Raw genomic sequence first — 17,378 nt, 5'->3', positions numbered from 1 at the left:
TGGGTCTGCAGGCATGCATCACCATATCCATCTAGTTTTTTTATTTTTTATTTTTTGTAGAGATAGGGTCTTGCTATGTTTCCAGGGCGGTCTCGAACTCCTGGGCTCAAGCAATCCTCCTGCCTCAGCCTCCCAAAATGCTGGGATTATACCATGCCCAGCCAACAATTATCTAATAGTAGTCCACAGGGCTTCAGAGAGTCTACAAAATGTGTGTGTTTTTAACATAGGACAATTAAAAAAAAAAAAAGATGCGCGCTCAAACATGTTCCAAGTCAAATGTTAAGACAGTGAAGCCCGCCACCACACACAATTTTGTATTGCTAAGATAGCTCAGTATTATGTTGACCTCAAAACGGAGCTTGTCCTCCCATCTCTGATTAATCAAAGTAACTACACAGCATGCTGTTCAGGAAAAATCACCCTGACAATGGCCATGTGCATCACGCGTGTCTCACTGTTGTGTAACCAAATAGAGAAAAACAAATGAGCCATTGAAGTGCTCCAAGTCAGCAACTGTCTGTCACTCAGAGCTCTGACAGCATATCAGAATCATGGGAATATGCCCACCATTCACATGTCCGACCTCACAAGTAAAGATCATCCATTTTGAACTTTCAAAACTATTGCTGTTACCTGTTACATATTTTGGGGTTCTATGAAACAGTCCATTAGGAAAAGGGGTTCTGAAAAGGGGTTCTGATATTCAAAAATGTTTGAAAACCACTGAACCAAAGTATACTAAAGGTCTTAAATATCAGGTACCCTTAAATCCCAGAGGTGACTATGAAGGCTATTCAAAAAGACAAGACTCTCCCTCAGCCTAAAGTGTGTGTATGTATGTGTGTATGTATATGCGTGTGTGCACTGGTGGTGCTGGGGAAGGGTTGGTCAGCCAGTCTAGATGGTACTATTATGTTTCAAAAACGAATTTTTCTTGTTTCACTTCTCAACTGTAAATGTAAATCCCCATAGCTAAGGCCCCTTAGGGAAAGAGCACTTGACTGGGTGCCCCTGGGTTCAAATCATAATCTGATGACTTATTTAATGGTTCTACAATGATGAACAAAATCATATCTTCGTAATTTTGTTTTCCCAAACAAGTGACTTGAGATAGCCTTGTTAGAGGTGAGATGGTATTTCTGAAAACACTCCAATAACTTTAAATCACTACTCAGCTGGACACAGTTACCTTAGCTCCATAGAGTTGCTTTAGTTCTGTTAACAAAAAGAGCACGACTGTGGTACATCCATAGCATGGAATACTACTGGACAATAGGAATAAATGACTACTGAAACACACAACAACATGGATCAATCTCAAGGATATTATACAGAGTAAAAAGGGCCTCTCTCAGAAAGATACATACCATGTGATTCCATTAACCAAGAGTCATAAATTACATATAGACAGTTAAAACAGTTTAGTGTTTCCAGGGTTGGGGATAAGTATGCTATAAAGGGTACCAGGAGGGAATCTCATGGTCTTAGTAACCTGAGTACCTTGATTGTGGGAGTGATTACACAAGGCTATACTTGTAATGAAAGCACACAGAGCTATATGCACACACAAATGAGTACGTGTATATCATTGGGAAAATCTGAATAAGCTCTAGTGATTGTGCCAATGTCAACTGGTTTTGTAGTTTTGATATCCTACTGTGGGTTTATGGGCTGTTGGCATGGGAGGAAGACCAGCAGAGGAATTCATGGGACTTTCCTGTACATTTCTTTGCAACCTCCTGTGAATCTATGATTATTTCAAAATAAGTGTTTTCTAAAAGCCCTAGGAAAATAAAAGGCAAAAAAGCAAATACATCTACTCATCTCTAGTTGTTCTGAAAGTTTAAAGAGCTACGGCAAAGTCCCAATGTTTCAAGAAATAAAAGGAAAGGGGACTGTTGAATACAAAGACAACAAATTCAAAGAATGAGAGGAAAAAATGCAACTGTATATTAAGTCAAGGTCCAAAAGTGAATTTCAAAACTCCATGCCATGCAGATCACAAGGTCAGGAGTTCGAGACCAGCCTAGCCAATATGGTGAAACACTGTCTCTACTAAAAATACAAAAATCAGTCGAGCGTGGTGGAAGGCACCTGTAGTCCCAGCTACTCAGGGGGCTGAGGCAGGAGAATCGCTTGAACCCAGGAGGCGGAAGTTGCAGTGAGCCGAGATTGTGCCATTGCACTCCAGCCTGGGTGACAGAGCAAGACTCGTCTCAAAAAAAAAAAAAAAAAAAATTATCATAACAAAAACATTTTGCCAGGCACAATGGCTCATGCCTGTAATCCCAGCACTTTGGGAGGCCAAGGCAGGTGGATCACCTGACGTTGGGAGTTCCAGACAAGCCTGACCAACATGGAGAAACCTCTTCTCTACTGAAAATACAAAAATTAGCTGGGCGTGGTGGCACATGCCTGTAATCCCAGCTACTTGGATGGCAGAGGCAGGAGAATCACTTGAACCTGGGAGGCAGAGGTTGTGGTGAGCCAAAATCGCGCCATTGCACTCCGGCCTGGGAAACAAGAGCGAAACTCTGTCTCAAAAAAAAAAAAAATCCATGCCATGCCAACCTACAGTACTGAAAGGGCAAGGAAATAATATTCTATCACAGAAAGCAAGCCAAAGGGGCTGGGCCTGTTTCTCATAATCTCAGTAGGCTATATAGATTCTTATTGGACGATGGGCAGCCACCCCCTTTACTGGGAATAACCCCTGAACCCCCATTCACGTTATAATATAACACAGGGGGGCCCCAGGCAGTCTTTTTGCCCCTGTCGATAATCTGTAAGCTCTACTACCACCAGACCAGATAACTAGACAAGGGGAGAGCATTTGACCCATAACAAACTGTTTCCCCTCTGGCCACAAGTGACTGTTCCAAAAACTAATATCTGATCTAAATTTGGCTGGAATTCCTTACTCAGAAATTTAGAATTGGGACTAAGATTCTGACCTTGGTCTACCTAGTCTCTTGAACACAAAAATGTAAAATTGGGGCAAGGCCAAAGGTGACCATTTTTCATTTTCCAAGAAAATAAGCAAGGAATAAAATCAAAAAGAACCAAAAGGACTCCAGAGTAGCAGGAAACAAGGCAGACAAAGGCCCTCAAGATGGAATTCCAGGTTCTGAGCCTGAAGGCAGCCCTGCCTCTGAGTCCTGGGACCCAGTCTATTTCCCAACAATATTTGTACTTGCCCCTAAAAAAAACCCTAACCAATATAATCATGACTTTTAAAATTTCAGGTTCCCAAGCCAGTTGGGCAGCTGTCAAGACACCCAGGGAACTTGTGACACCCTTAGGAGCCAGCCAGCCAGCGCCACCTCTCCCAGAACTGCGATTTACAGACAAGGGCCAGGGCAGGTAGGTGCTGGCCAGGCATGGTTTCCCCAAGCAGGTAAGGAGGTCCCGCCCACCACAGGCACATCTCAGAGATAGAGACGACAGACGCAAATGTCAGGAAAATAAAGAAAAAGAAACATAGAAGTTATAAAGCCAGCCTGCATGATCACAAAGACAATTTACCTCAAAGAGAAGATAAGAGTCCATGGGAAGATTAAACTGCCACTCCAAAGATTTCAGTCCCTGCTGCTCAACTCCTCACTTTGTGACCACAGGCAAGGCCCTTCCCATTTGCGGGTCCCAGTTGCTTCAAGCAGAGCATGAGAGGTTTAGACTCAGTGATCCCTAAAGTCCTCTCTTACTCCATCAGTGGACTATGTATGGCAGCCTGGAACTCTGAGGAAGCCAAACCAAAAAGCAAAGCTCAGTCTGCTGCTATTCATGCTGTCTATCTGGGGCTCTGGTATGACTTGCCATTGTTGCTGGCCTCAAAATTCCCTTCAAGGACCAGTTTGTGCTTCTCTAGACCTGTTTCCTGGAAGTCCTCCCTACCTGAATCATGAAGTCATTTTCCTCCTGGACCTCACAGATGCAACGGACCACCTCAAAGTCATAGCGGTCATCCCCATCAAGTTCCTCATCTGGGTTGGTGGTCACATCCACATCTTGGCCGTACTCATCATCGCTCCAGAGAAAGCTCTCAGAAGAGGACTCACTCAAATTATCCTCCTCTACGAGGAAAGGGAAAACAATAGTTACTATTTTAGGTTATAAAATTAAAACCCCTTTGATTGTCAAGAATGAAAAATGACCTTATAGTCCCACTCCTCCAAGCAAGAACATTCATAGGGCAAGGAAACGAGGATGCCAATCTGTCCTTGGATCTGTCATTTAGTAACAGCTCAAACGAGGCATGCTGCCAGGCAGTGAACTCAACTCCACTTCTGCATTTCACTGAGAGAATGAAGCCCAAGGGCAGTGGCTACTCAAGATCATAGCACTCAGTGGCAGAGGAGCTACAACTCCCCATGAACCACAGAGACCACCATCCCTGACAACTCTAACATGTTCTTCAGCCTCACCCCATCCAGTCAGCACCTGGCTTACAGTCTGTCTGTATCCAGAGCTACCTTTAAAACTCTGTAAACAAAGGCTGAGCATGGTGGTTCATGCCTCTAATACCATCATTTTGGGAGGCCAAAGGAGGAGGATTGCTTGTGCTCAAGAGGTCAAGTTAAGCCTGGGCAACATGGTAAAACCTCATCTCCACTAAAAGAAAAAAAGAATTAGCTGGCCACGGCGATGCATGTCTATAGTCCCAGCTACTCAGGAGGCTGAGGCAGGACGATCCCTTGAGCCTACGAGTTTGAGGCTGCAGTGAGCTATGATCACATCACTGCACTCCATCCTGGGTGACAGCATGAGACTTTTTCTCAAAAGACAAACAGGCTGGGCACAGTGGCTCATGCCTGTAATCCCAGCACTTTAGGAGGCCAAGGTGAGTAGATCACTTGAGCCCAGGAGTTTGAGACCAGCCTGGTCAACATGTTGAAACCCTGTCTCTACTAAAAATACAAAAAATTAGCCAGGTGTGGTGGTTCGCCTGCAGTCCCAGCTACTGGGGAGGCTGAGGCAGGATAATCACTTGAACCCAGGAAGCAGAGGTTGCAGTAAGCCAAGATCATGCCACTGCACTCTGGCGCGGGTGACAGAATGAGACCCTGTCTCAAAAATAAATAAATAAAATAAAAATAATAAAAAATAAAAAAATACTTTATTGCTTAAAAATGCTGACAGACACAGAGTGAGTATTTGCTTTTGGAATAATGGTGTCAATAGACTTTCAGGGTTGCTGCCACATACCTTCAGTTTGTAAAAAAAATACATTATCTGTGAAGTGTAATAAAATATTAATAGTTATGCCTGACTTACAATAGGGTCTGGTTCAGAACAAGCGCTTAGTAAAAGTTAGCTGTGATTATAACTAATCAGGCCTCAAATGATTCTACCTCTGATTATCCCTGGAATCTTCCCCTTCCTCATTCCTCACTGTCTACAGAGTTTTTGTTTTTGTTTTTGATTTTTGTTTTTGAGACAGAGTCTCACTCTGTCACCCAGGCCAGAGTGCAGTGGCATGCACTCACTGCAGCCTTGACCTCCTGGGCTCAGGTGTTCCTCCCACCTCAGCCTCCCAAGTAGCTGGGATTACAGGTGCATGCCACAATACCCGGCTAACTTTTTTTGTATTTTTTGTAGAGGCAAGGTTTGCCATGTTGCCCAGGCTGGTCTTGAACTCCTGGGGTCAAGCAATATACCTGCCTCAGCCTCCTAAAGTGTTGGGATTACAGGTGTGGGACACTGCACCCAGCTTTCATTTTTTACATTGTCAGTTAACACAATGAAATGTATTGCTAGTTCAAATTTTTAAACATTACATCAAAACAAGATTGACCTAATGAACACATATGTCACATTTTTCAGAACATATGGAAGAACTAAACTAATTTTATCTCAAAGGAAGGTTTAAGAAATGTAACAGGCCAGGCACGGTGGCTCATGCCTGTAATCCCAGCACTTTGGGAGGTCGAGGTGGGTGGATCACAAGGTCAGGAGTTCAAGATCAGCCTGACCAACATGGTGAAACTGTCTGTACTAAAAATACAAAAAAATTAGTCAGGCGTGATGGCGCACGCCTGTAATCCCAGCTACTTGGGAGGTTGAGGCAGGAGAATCGCTTGAATCTGGGAGGCAGAGGTTGCAATGTTATATATATATATATATATATATATATATATATATATATATGTAATATATAATATATATAAAGCCTTTCTCGAGAGGGCTCAAAGATATGTTTTCAGAGTTGTGTGTGTGAACAAATACCGTCATTCACGTGCACATCTGCTTACACTTCGATGCCTTCATCTGTACCATCCTGAAGCAGGGCACACTGGCCAATGCAGCAATTGAGAAGGTTTTTTCAATGCCAGCGGGACTTTGTAACACCTGGGTGAGTGGGCGCCTCCCCTTCCAGGGCCCATATTAGGTTGAGCACATATGTATATATGTGTGTGTGTGTGTGTGTGTGTGTGTATATGTATATATATAACATTTTACTGATTTTTTTACATATATATTGTGTGTGTGTGTGTGTGTGTATATAACATATTTTACTGTTTTGTTTTGTTTTTGTTTTTGAGACAGAGTCTGGCTTTGTCACCCAAGCTGGAGTGAAGTGGCGTGATCTCGGCTCACTGCAACCTCAGCCTCCCGGGTTCAAGCGATTCTCCTGCCTCAACCTCCCAAGTAGCTGGGATTACAAGGCGGACACCACCATGCCTGGCTAAGTTTTTGTATTTTTGTAGAGATGGGGTTTCACCATGTTGGCCAGGCTGGTCTCGAACTTCTGGGCTCAAGTGACCCACCTGCCTCACCTCACAAAGTGCTGGGATTACAGGCGTGAGCCACCACTCTGGCCACCAATTTTTCTATTGAATAATTTTTCTATTGAGCTGAGTTCTTATATATTCTGGTTATTAATCTCTTGTTAATGAATAGTTTACAAATATTTTCTTTCATTTAGTAGGTTTTCGGTTCACTTTATTAATCGTTTAGTTTACTGTGCATAAGCTTCTCAGCTTGATGCAATCCCACTTGTCCATTTCTGTATTTGTTGTGTATGCTTTTGAGGACTTACTCCAAAAAACTTGACATTTCTCAGCACAGCAATATTTTTCAATTAAGGTATATGCATTGTTTTAGACATATGCTACTGAATACTTAACAGACTACAATATAGTATAAACATAACTTTTGTAAACACTGGGAAAATAAAAATTATGTGTGACTAGCTTTATTTGTTTTATTGTAGTGGCCTAGAACTAAACTGGTAATATCTCCCAGGTATGCTTGTATTTTCCAATAAATTATCAGCAAATGATCAGGCCAGAAGAGCCTCCTTACCCAGTGCTTTCCCTTTCCCTTTGTGGTGTCCAGATTCTGGGCCATGAAGCTGCGGGCTCATATGGACCCCTGGCTTGTGTGAGGACCCACACCTGGTAACAGCAAATGCCTTGGGTGGAGAAGGTTCCTGGGAGGTGTCACTGATCTCCTCACTGCAGGGGCATTCTGGAAGAACAGGATCAGGAAAGAATGAACAACCCTAGATAACAGTGATGCATTCCAGAATCAATCTCATCCAACCAACAAGCCTCCTTTTCAAGCAGCACAAAGGCTCAGGGACAATTCAACCAAAAAGAGGTGTGGAGAGCAGATGCAGGGGCCCAAACACCCCTCTTCAGCATCGCCCCTCTCCTCTTTTCCTGATACGATTGTTTTTCTAAGCTAGAAGATACACTTGAGAATAAAACGTGGCATCCTTTAAGTCCCAAAGTCAGAATACAGATTTTTCTAAACATTTTTGTGAGGGCTAGACACAGTTTTTAAGAAGGGAATCCTTTCTCGAGAGGGCTCAAAGATGTGTTTTCAGAGTCATGTGTGTGAACAAATACCGTCATTCACCTGCACATCCGCTTACACTTCGATGCCTTCATCTGTACCATCCTGAAGCAGGGCACACTGGCCAATGCAGCAAGTGAGAAGGTTTTTCAATGCCAGCGGGACTTTGTAACACCTGGGTGAGTGGGCGCCTCCCCTTCCAGGGCCCATACTAGATTGAGCCCACAGTCCTGGTAAGGGACTATTGGTCCTTCCTCTGCTCAGCACAGGCTCAGAGACCATAATGGGAGAAAGCAACCGCTCCCCACTCATAGTAAGGAAACCTAAGTGAAACCCTGAGGAAAAAAAAATTACCAGGTTTGGTTTTCTTTTTCTTTTTCTTTTTCTTCTTTGGCTTCACTCTCACAAACTCTTTGAATTTCTTCTCTTTATTCTTTTCCTTGTCCTTTGTAGCTAGAATTAAACACAAATGTTGGCATTTTAACATTTTGTTTTCAATGCTGGGGTGCTTATTATTTTCCTAAGTAAGCATGTCCAGTGGGCCTGGCTCTACCTGGGAAGTCTGGAGCAGACTGCCCGTGGCAGAGCCATGCCTCCATCACTTAGCCTTTCAGTCCAGCTCAGCACACTCTGGCCCACTGCCTGTCATTGTAAATGGATTTCAGTGAAACACACCATGCTCACTGGTTATGTGTCTTTCACACTTCAACAGCAGAGCTGAGTAGTGAGGACAGAGACCTTATGGTCCCCAAGGTTGAAAATATTTATTATCTGGCCCTTTACAGACAAGTTTGCAAAACTCTACTTGGATCACTGCTCCTCAACCCTGGCTACATACTGGAATCACCTGGGGATCTGATTTTTTTGTTGTTGTTTTCATTGCCATGTCACCCAGTGGCACGATCTCAGCTCACTGCAACCTCCGCCTCCTGGGTTCAAGCGATTCTCCTGCCTCAGCCTCCAGAGTAGCTGGGACTACAGACACATGCCACCACACCTGGCTAAATTTTGTATTTTTAGTAGAGACAGGGTTTCACTATGTTGGCCAGACTGGTCTTGAACTCCCGACCTCAGGTGATTCAGCCACCTCAGCTTCCCAAAGTGCTGGGATTATAGGTGTGAGCCACCGCGTCCAGCCAGGGTTCTGTTGCTTGTTTCACTCTTTTTTAAAAAATTGAGGTGCCATTCATATAACATAAAGTTATTTTTAAATGAACAGTTCATGCCTTCCAAATACCAAAACTTCATCCTCTCTACTCTATAACAAAACTCCTTAAGATGTCAATCCTCCCTGTCCAAACTTCTCCCTTCAGGGTATTTCCTAATCACAATCTAAAAAGCTTCCCACCTACCACTCTACTGAGATCAGTTTTCAAAATTAATAGCCTCACCATTGAAAAATCCAGTTGTAGCCGGGCATGGTGGCTCATGCCTGTAATCCCAGCACTTTGCGAGGCCAACGCAGGTGAATCACCTGAGGTCAGGAGTTTGAGATCAGCCTGGCCAACATGGCAAAACCTCATCTCTACTAAAAATATAAAAATTAGTCAGGCGTGGTGGCAGACGCCTGTAATCCCAGCTACTTGGGAGGCTGAGGCAGCAGAACTGCTCGAACCCAGGAGGCAGAGGTTGCAGTGAGCCCAGATCACACCATTGCACTCCAGCCTGGGCGACAGAGTGAGACTCTGTCTCCAAAACAAACAAAAAAAATCCAGTCGTTTCTTCTTCTCTTACCAAATATACTTGTAGGATTTCAAGTAATTCACCATGCCTTTTTACATATCAAGAGTTTACACGTACATGTATCCTATGACCTTGCCATCCACTACAACATCTCCATTCAAGAGAAAGCATCACTTATGTCCACACAGAGACTTATACATGAAGGCTTATAGCAGTTTTAGTTGTAATTGCCCCAAACTGAAAACTGCCCAAATGTCCATCAACAAGTGAATGTGCAAATAATTCATGATGTATCCAAACATTGGAAAACTTATCAGCAATAAAGGTACAAACAGCAACATAAGTGAATCTCAAAGTATGCTGAGTGAAAGGAGCCAGACAAAACAAGTACACACTGCAGGATTCCATTTCTATAATAGTCTACAAAATGAAAACAAACCGGCTGGGCATGGTGGCTCACACCTGTAATCCCAGCACTTTGGGAGGCCAAGGTAGGCAGATCAGCTGAGGTCAGGAGCTCAAGACTAGCATGGCCAACATGATAAAACCCCATCCCTACTAAAAATACAAAAATTAGCCAGGTGTGGTGGCTCATGCCTGTAACCCCAGTTACTTGGGAGGCTGAGGCAGGAGAATCGCTTGAGCCCAGGAGGTGGAGGTTGTAGTGAGCTGAGATCACGCCACTTCACTCCAGCCTAGGCAACACCGCAACTCGGTCTCGGAAAAAAAAAAAAAAGACAGAAAACAAACCATAAGTAACAGTAAGCAGAATAGTGGTTGCCTGGAGCTCAGGTGGAGGGGAGAGGTGGGAAGGAGGAACTAAAAAGGGGCATGAGGAAAGTTTGGGAGGAAGTGGAATATGTTTACTATCTTGATTGTGGTGATAGTTGGGTATAAACATATGTTAAATCTCACCAATTATACCATTTAAATATGTGCAGTTCATTGTATAATTAAGTCTCAATAAAGCTATAAAGAAAACAATTCAGTTGCATTTAGTACATTCACAATGTTGTACAACCACTTTGATACAGTTCTAAGAACACTTCCATCACTCCAAAGTAAAACCCTTTACCATTAAGCAGTATTTCTCCTCCCCTAAACTCCTCCCCTCAGCCCCATCAACCTGCATCTGACTCCATGGGTTTATCTACTCTGGATATTTCATAAATATGGAACCATACAATACATGACCTTTTGTGTCTGGTTTCTTTCATTTAGCATAATTTTTTCAAGGATATCAGGATTTTAAAAACACTTTCCAAGTGATTCTGATACGGAATCAAGATCTCCACAAAGCAGGTGTGGGGCAGGGTAGGCAATCAGATTCCATTTTAACTAAGCACTTGTGTGCAAGGAAATCACAAATATCTCATTTAATTGGTGTGTATATCATTCCCTTTTTACAGGCAGGGAAACTGAAGCTCAGAGAGGTGAAATCACCCACCTGACATCACATAGGTATTTGAAAGCAAATTGGTCTGACTCTCCAGCACCATGTCTGCACTGCAACCAGGCCCCTCTCCCAAATGAGCACTCGGGAACCATCAGAAAGGAACAGTGGGCTGTGCCTACTGACTGGCAAGCCTGGAAGCTATAGGCAGAGTTGATGTACTGGCTACAGAACATAGGACTTAAGGGTATTTGAGCTCCTTAACTGTTAAAATACCCTGCAACTAGAGAAGAAAGTCAACAAACATGAAAGCTAGGAGAGAACTTAGACCAATTTGTAAAAGCACTCATTTTTGAAACCAAGGCCCAAAGAAAGTAGATGGGCAAAACATGGTCAGATGCCTCCTGAATTTCAAAAAAGCTATCAATAATTTTTACTTTTCATTGATCCTGGGAACAGGGTCTTCCCCAAACATAAAAACAAAACTCATTTTTACAATTTCTTGGCTACCACCGTATTATTAGCCATGGTTTCAATTCATTTCGTCAACAGATACCATGCATATACTATCTTCCAGGCACATGCTAGGGAGGAGGGATACGGCAATGAACAAAGACAGATAACACCCCCTGTCCCTCACAGAGCTATATTCTATTCAGTTGGTACAAAAGTAATTGCTGTTTTTGCCACTGAAAGTCACAGCAAAAACCACAATTACTTTTGCACCAACCTAAAAAGCTGATGGGGCAGCAAACTATGGATAGGAGGGAATTTCCTCAACTGGATAAAGAACTTCTTTGCAGCCAACTTCATACTTAATGGTAAGAAATTGGATGTTTTCCCCTTAAGATCAGGAACAAAGCAAGGTGCGTCTCTCACTACTCCTACTCAACATTTTACTGGAAATCTTAGCTAGTGGAGTAAGCCAGAAAAGGAAATAAAAGCTCTATAGATTGAAATGGAAGAAATAACACTACCTTTGTTTGAGGATGATCTGACTGTCTATGCAGAATATCCCAAAGAATTGATCAAAACAAAAATTGCCAAAACAGCACTTATAGCAAGGTTACAAGATACAAGGTTAATATACAACAACCTATTGCTTTTCTTTTTTTTTTTTTTTGAGACGGAGTCTCGCTCTGTCGCCGGGCTGGAGTGCAGTGGCCGGACCTCAGCTCACTGCAAGCTCCGCCTCCCGGGTTCCCGCCATTCTCCTGCCTCAGCCTCCCGAGTAGCTGGGACCACAGGCGCCCGCCACCTCGCCCGGCTAGTTTTTTGTATTTTTAGTAGAGACGGGGTTTCACCGTATTAGCCAGGATGGTCTCGATCTCCTGACCTCGTGATCCGCCCGTCTCGGCCTCCCAAAGTGCTGGGATTACAGGCTTGAGCCACCGCGCCCGGCCAACCTATTGCTTTTCTATATGCCAGCAATGAACAACTGGAATTTGAAATCAAGAAATAGCAAGGAGATCTGTATGGCTCCAAAGGAACTGAAATTAGAATTAGGTTGAGTGAGGGAAAGAAGCAGATGGAGGCTAGAAGCAGATCATGATGAAGGGCCCTGTGAGGAAGTTGGCTTTTACTATGAGTGATTTAGGAAGCCACTGGAGGATCTCAGCAAAGGAGGGATATTATCTGTTGTACCTTCACCCCCAACCCCCCACCACACACACACAAACTGCTCCCTGATCCAGTTTTTACTTGTAAATTCAGGTTTTAGTGACCTCCAACTAAAGTAATTATACCCATCAGCTTAGTGAAATGCTAACAGAATTTATCCTGTCAGTAGCAGAACTGCCTGAAGCAGCAACATAATCGAGGTCCTAAATCCTTGAGACAGAGAGGGCAAGATGTAGAAGAAAACTGCCCAATGCTAGGGCATGCCTGGTTATCTGGCTAAAGATGGTGGTCATTTGTAAACTCCAGTGGCACAACTTGCAGGCCCTAGAGAAGACACAGAGAATTGCCCAGCAAGGACTGAGCTAAGCCAGGTGAGTCCCTGAGGAACAGGGGTAGACAAGGTGACAACAGGCAGAAATCCCTAGATGGCCATGTGCACAGGAAGTCTCCTGCAGGGAGGCACTCCTATTTCCCACTCCAGGGCCTGGAATCATAAGACAGCAGAGCCTCAAGGTGAGAGTATGGGCTTCACAACAGATCCAAATCATAGCTCCACCACCTGTTAGAGCTGTAAATACTGGTTCAAATTAATCCATCTCATCTGCACTTTAGTTTCTAATCTATAAATTAGGCATTATAGATGCCTAATATGCCAACATTAGAGCATCCAAATTCTTAAAACAAGTACTTCTAGACCTAAAGAAAGACTTAGCCACCTAATTTTAGTGGGGGACTTCAACACCCCACTGACACAGCATTAGAAAGATCATCGAGGCAAAAAACAAAGAAATACTGGACTTAAATTTTACACATGACCAACTGAATCTAATAGACATCTACAGAGTACTCCATGCAGCAATGACAAACTATACATTCCACCCATCTGCAAATGGCAAATAACCTAAAATTGACCACGTGCTTGGCCATAAACCAAGTATCAATGAATTCACGTCATTGAAATCATATCAACCATACTCTCAGACCACAGTGGAATAACAGCATAAATTAGGCATAACAGCACCCACCTCACAGGGGTTAGTGCTGATGACTAAATAAGACAATACAAGTAACGAACTTGGAACAGCGCCCAGCACGAGGTACTCAAATGTCAGTTGTTACTATCTTGCTTGCAATACTCTTTCCCTGGAAAGCAGTGCTGGTCACTGGTCTGCTGTCAGCTCTCTCTCTGGACAGCTTTACCAATTGTTCCATGACCCACAGAGCATGTACTGGCTGTACAGCTTCCTCCTGGCTGCCCTGACTGGGTTGGCCATCTCTGGATCGGAGAGCAGCTTGTCGCCTAAGCAGGGCGAGGCTTTCCTCCAGGATGGCCACTTGTCCTCTCCCCAAGCTGCAGGTGTCCATCAGGAGAAATACCAGAGGCCTTCTTGCTCCTCCATACAGCTGACTCTTGAGTATTCCATCCAATCACTGACTTATGAGAGCAGATGGACAACGGTCATCAGACCGCTGCTTCCAGGAGGGAAAAGAATAACATCACCACCACCTATGAGGTAACTGCTTGTACACCACAGAGCAGAGCTCAGCCACGAGGCTGGGACAAGCAATGACCAGAGCATGTTCTGATCTGCATAAGGGGGTGGCAGCTCAAGGGCAGAACAGAAGCAGATATGGGCTTAGAGGGGTTCTCTCTGCCTGTCAGAGAAGTGGTACTCAGGGCCTGCCAGTGTCATTTCACCATGTCTACCTTCCCAACCTCATCTCCTATTAGTCCCTTACCATGGGTGCCACCCAGACACCAACCCAGGACGGCCCTCCAATAACCCCTCCCTCCTCAAGCCCTGCATTTTTCTTAGCTCATGTGGTAGACGTTGCAACGCCCTCCCCAACACCATTTCTCCACTTCTTCCATAGGAAGAGTTCATGTTCCAGGTTCCCTTGAGAGAGGGCTGGCAGATGTTCTGCCTATGGGATATAAGAAGTGATGTGTGGCACTTCTGGGTTGTGCCCTTAAAAGAAAGGAGCATACTTTCCCTTCCCAGCAGCTGAAAGATAAGCAAGCAGGGGGAGCCATTTTAGACCCCAAAGAAGAGCAGCACCTGGGGCCTGGTGGAACAATGGGGAGAAAGCAAGGCCCAGGAAACTTCAGAGCCTGAGCAGAGCCACCACAGGTAACTTGCAGTTCATCCTGAGAGGAAAATAAATTTCTCTGGTTTTAGCCAGCTATGTTGTTATCTCTGTTATGGCACCATAATCCATATTCTAATTAAGCTCACACTGCTCTCTTTGTTTAAGGGGAGGAGGACATGCTCCTGCGATAAGGCCAGTGTAGTCCCATGAGAAAAGCTGTGGATGGCAACAAAGAGGTACCCACTCCAGTGCCCCAAGGTTCACTTTGGCCTAAAACTGAGATTTACCCAGGGTGAGAACATGACCCAAACAGATGTAGCAATAAGTAATAATAAGCACAGGAGAGGCCCTCTTTGACACTAGAAAATTCTTTCTGAGTCTAACCTGTATTCAGGACTGAACTCACCTACACAGAAAGAAACCCAAGGGAGCCTGAGCTGGCTCCTGGAAGAGAATTTATTAAGTGATGCTGGTATACTAAGAAACCTCATTTGGAAAAGCAAATCTAAACTGACCTTCTAAATTCACTTTGCAACTAAAGGCTTGGCTGAGAGCAGAAGAACCATATGAGTAACAGGATTACAGAAGGCTGGTGTCAGAAGGGACACCTTAGGGACAGATGATTGGTTTATTCCCCTTGATGCCTCTGAATTCTTGCTATGCCTATTCCTGGCACAGGGATGCTTTTCCTCTTCCCCGGCTTCTAGTCCAACTCCTATCTAGCCTCACTCCTCAAGGCATGGGTTAGTCTGCTCAAGCTGTCATAACAAAACATTACAGACTGGGTGGCTTAAACAACAGATATTTCTTTCTCACAGTTCTGGAGGCTGGAAAGTACAAGATCAAGGTCCCAGCCTATTTGGTTCCCAGTGAGGCCCCTCTTCCCAGCTTGCAGAGAGCTGTCTTCTTGCTGCATCTTCATATGGGGGGCTAGGGGGAGCTTTCTATTCCCTTAATCCCATCATGAAGGCTCCACGCTCGTGACATCATTTAAACTTAATTATTGCCAAATACCATCACACTGAGGGTCAGGACTTCAACAGATGAATTTTAGGGAGGAAGGCAGGACACAATTCAATTCACAGCAAGGCCTAACTCAAATGTCTTTCTCCTCTCAACAGTCCAGCTCCTACCCTACAGGCAAAATCTGAATCTGTATTCCCACAGCACTTTACATGTTCCTAACACAGAACTTAGCCTTCTCACGTTGTTTATGAGCTTTTCTCCCCACATGAAAGGGCCTGGTCTCATGCACACCTAATTCTATATCATCACTTTAGAAATGAGGAGATCAGCCAGGCACAGTGGCTCACGCCTGCAATCCCAGCACTTGGGGAGGCCAAGGCGGGCAGATCACCTGAGGTTGGGGGTTCGAGACCAGCCTGACCAACATGGAGAAACCCCGTCTCTACTAAAAACACAAAATTAGCCAGGCATGGTGTTGCATGCCTGTAATCCTGGCTACTCGGGAGGCTGAGGCAGGAGAATCACTTGAACCCGGGAGGCGGAGGTTGCAGTGAGCCAAGATCGCACTATTGCACTCCAGCCTGGGCAACAAGAGCGAAAAAAAAAAAAAAGAAAGAAAGAAAGAAAAGAAATGAGGAGATCAGATCTGTGAAGAGACCTGCCTGAGATCACAAAGGGAACAGTGGCAGGTTGCTACTAAGATCAGTCTACGGGCTCTCAGACCAAAACTACTACTTCTGCTCAAACTTACTGGCCCAGAAATTGAGGAGTCCAAAACCAAGAAATTTCTGCAGGGTACTTTGGAGTCCCAATGGTTCTGCTAGAAACCCCAGGAATCTCCATCAGAGAAATCCATTAGAACCCAAGTTTGGGACCACTTGAGGCCCAGAGTTCAAGACCAGACTGTATAATATGGCAAAACCCCATCTGTACTAAAAATACAAAAATTAGCTGGGTGTGGTGGTGCATGCCTGTAATCCCAGCTACTTGGGAGGCTGAGGCAGGAGAATTGCATGAACCCCGAAGGCGGAGGTTGCAGTGAGCCAAGATCACGCCACTGCACTCCAGGTTGGGCAACACAGTGAGATTCTGTCTCAAAAAAAAAAAAAAAAAAAAAATCAGAGCCTTCAGCATAAAGGGGGTACTTTTTTACAGTTACTATCAACACGCAGCACAAATCCTATAATATTCTGTTTTTCACTTAGGCAGAATGTCAAGTTCACACTGCCTGTAAACTAAAACATAGGTTGCCTGGTATCAGAGTCTCACTCTGAAACGTCTCCCCAACTAAACTCCCCACACTGTCTGAAATTCCACCCTAGAGATAAGGGCTTTCTCAGAAGCCTGAGGTGAAACAAGGATACTATTAAGTTGGTTCTGTTCTTTCAAATTTTTGGTTATCAGATTAGTCAAGTATCCAGTAAAACTCTGATAAACTGGGGCAAGGCTTTGATGGGAGAAAGGTAAGGGGTAATGCCTGGAAGAGGGGTGCCTTCTGGAGAGCTGGGGCAGAATGAGGCAGCCACACTACAGAATCTTCAGCATACACTGCTATGTTCACTCTCACTGATAGCCAGCTACGTGATAAAGGCTGCACATGTCTACTGAGCCCCATCCACATATGATAATACCGAGGCTCTTGCTGGTTAGTGGCACAGTCAGGGCTGGTGGCTAGGCTTTAAATTTTCCATCTAGGTCACAGCAAGATGGATGGTCTAGTTCCTTCGATCTGGTAACTGCTAAACGTATCAGCAATGAGGCAAGGGAGATACATTTGGGTAATCGCCATGTTGTCTAGGAGGCTGTGTCCACCTGACATGTG

The 17,378-nt window shown here is 44.3% G+C and overlaps 1 protein-coding gene across 3 annotated transcripts in view; it reads right to left on the bottom strand.

The window, feature by feature from the left end:
• PHF20 (PHD finger protein 20) overlaps nucleotides 1–17,378 on the bottom strand; it is a 186,820-nt gene that overhangs the window by 34,554 nt on the left and 134,888 nt on the right. For all 3 annotated transcript variants that reach the window (XM_015149104.3, XM_077951704.1, XM_077951705.1), the window contains 3 exons: nucleotides 8,158–8,256; nucleotides 7,309–7,473; nucleotides 3,898–4,076 (listed from right to left, as the gene is read on the bottom strand). In XM_015149104.3, the coding sequence (XP_015004590.1) occupies nucleotides 3,898–4,076; nucleotides 7,309–7,473; nucleotides 8,158–8,256 (443 nt within the window). The remainder of the gene's footprint in view (nucleotides 1–3,897; nucleotides 4,077–7,308; nucleotides 7,474–8,157; nucleotides 8,257–17,378) is intronic.

Source organism: Macaca mulatta, chromosome 10 (assembly GCF_049350105.2).
Source record: "Macaca mulatta isolate MMU2019108-1 chromosome 10, T2T-MMU8v2.0, whole genome shotgun sequence".
Lineage (NCBI taxonomy): Eukaryota > Metazoa > Chordata > Mammalia > Primates > Cercopithecidae > Macaca > Macaca mulatta.
This window is presented reverse-complemented; position numbering and strand designations above follow the sequence as displayed.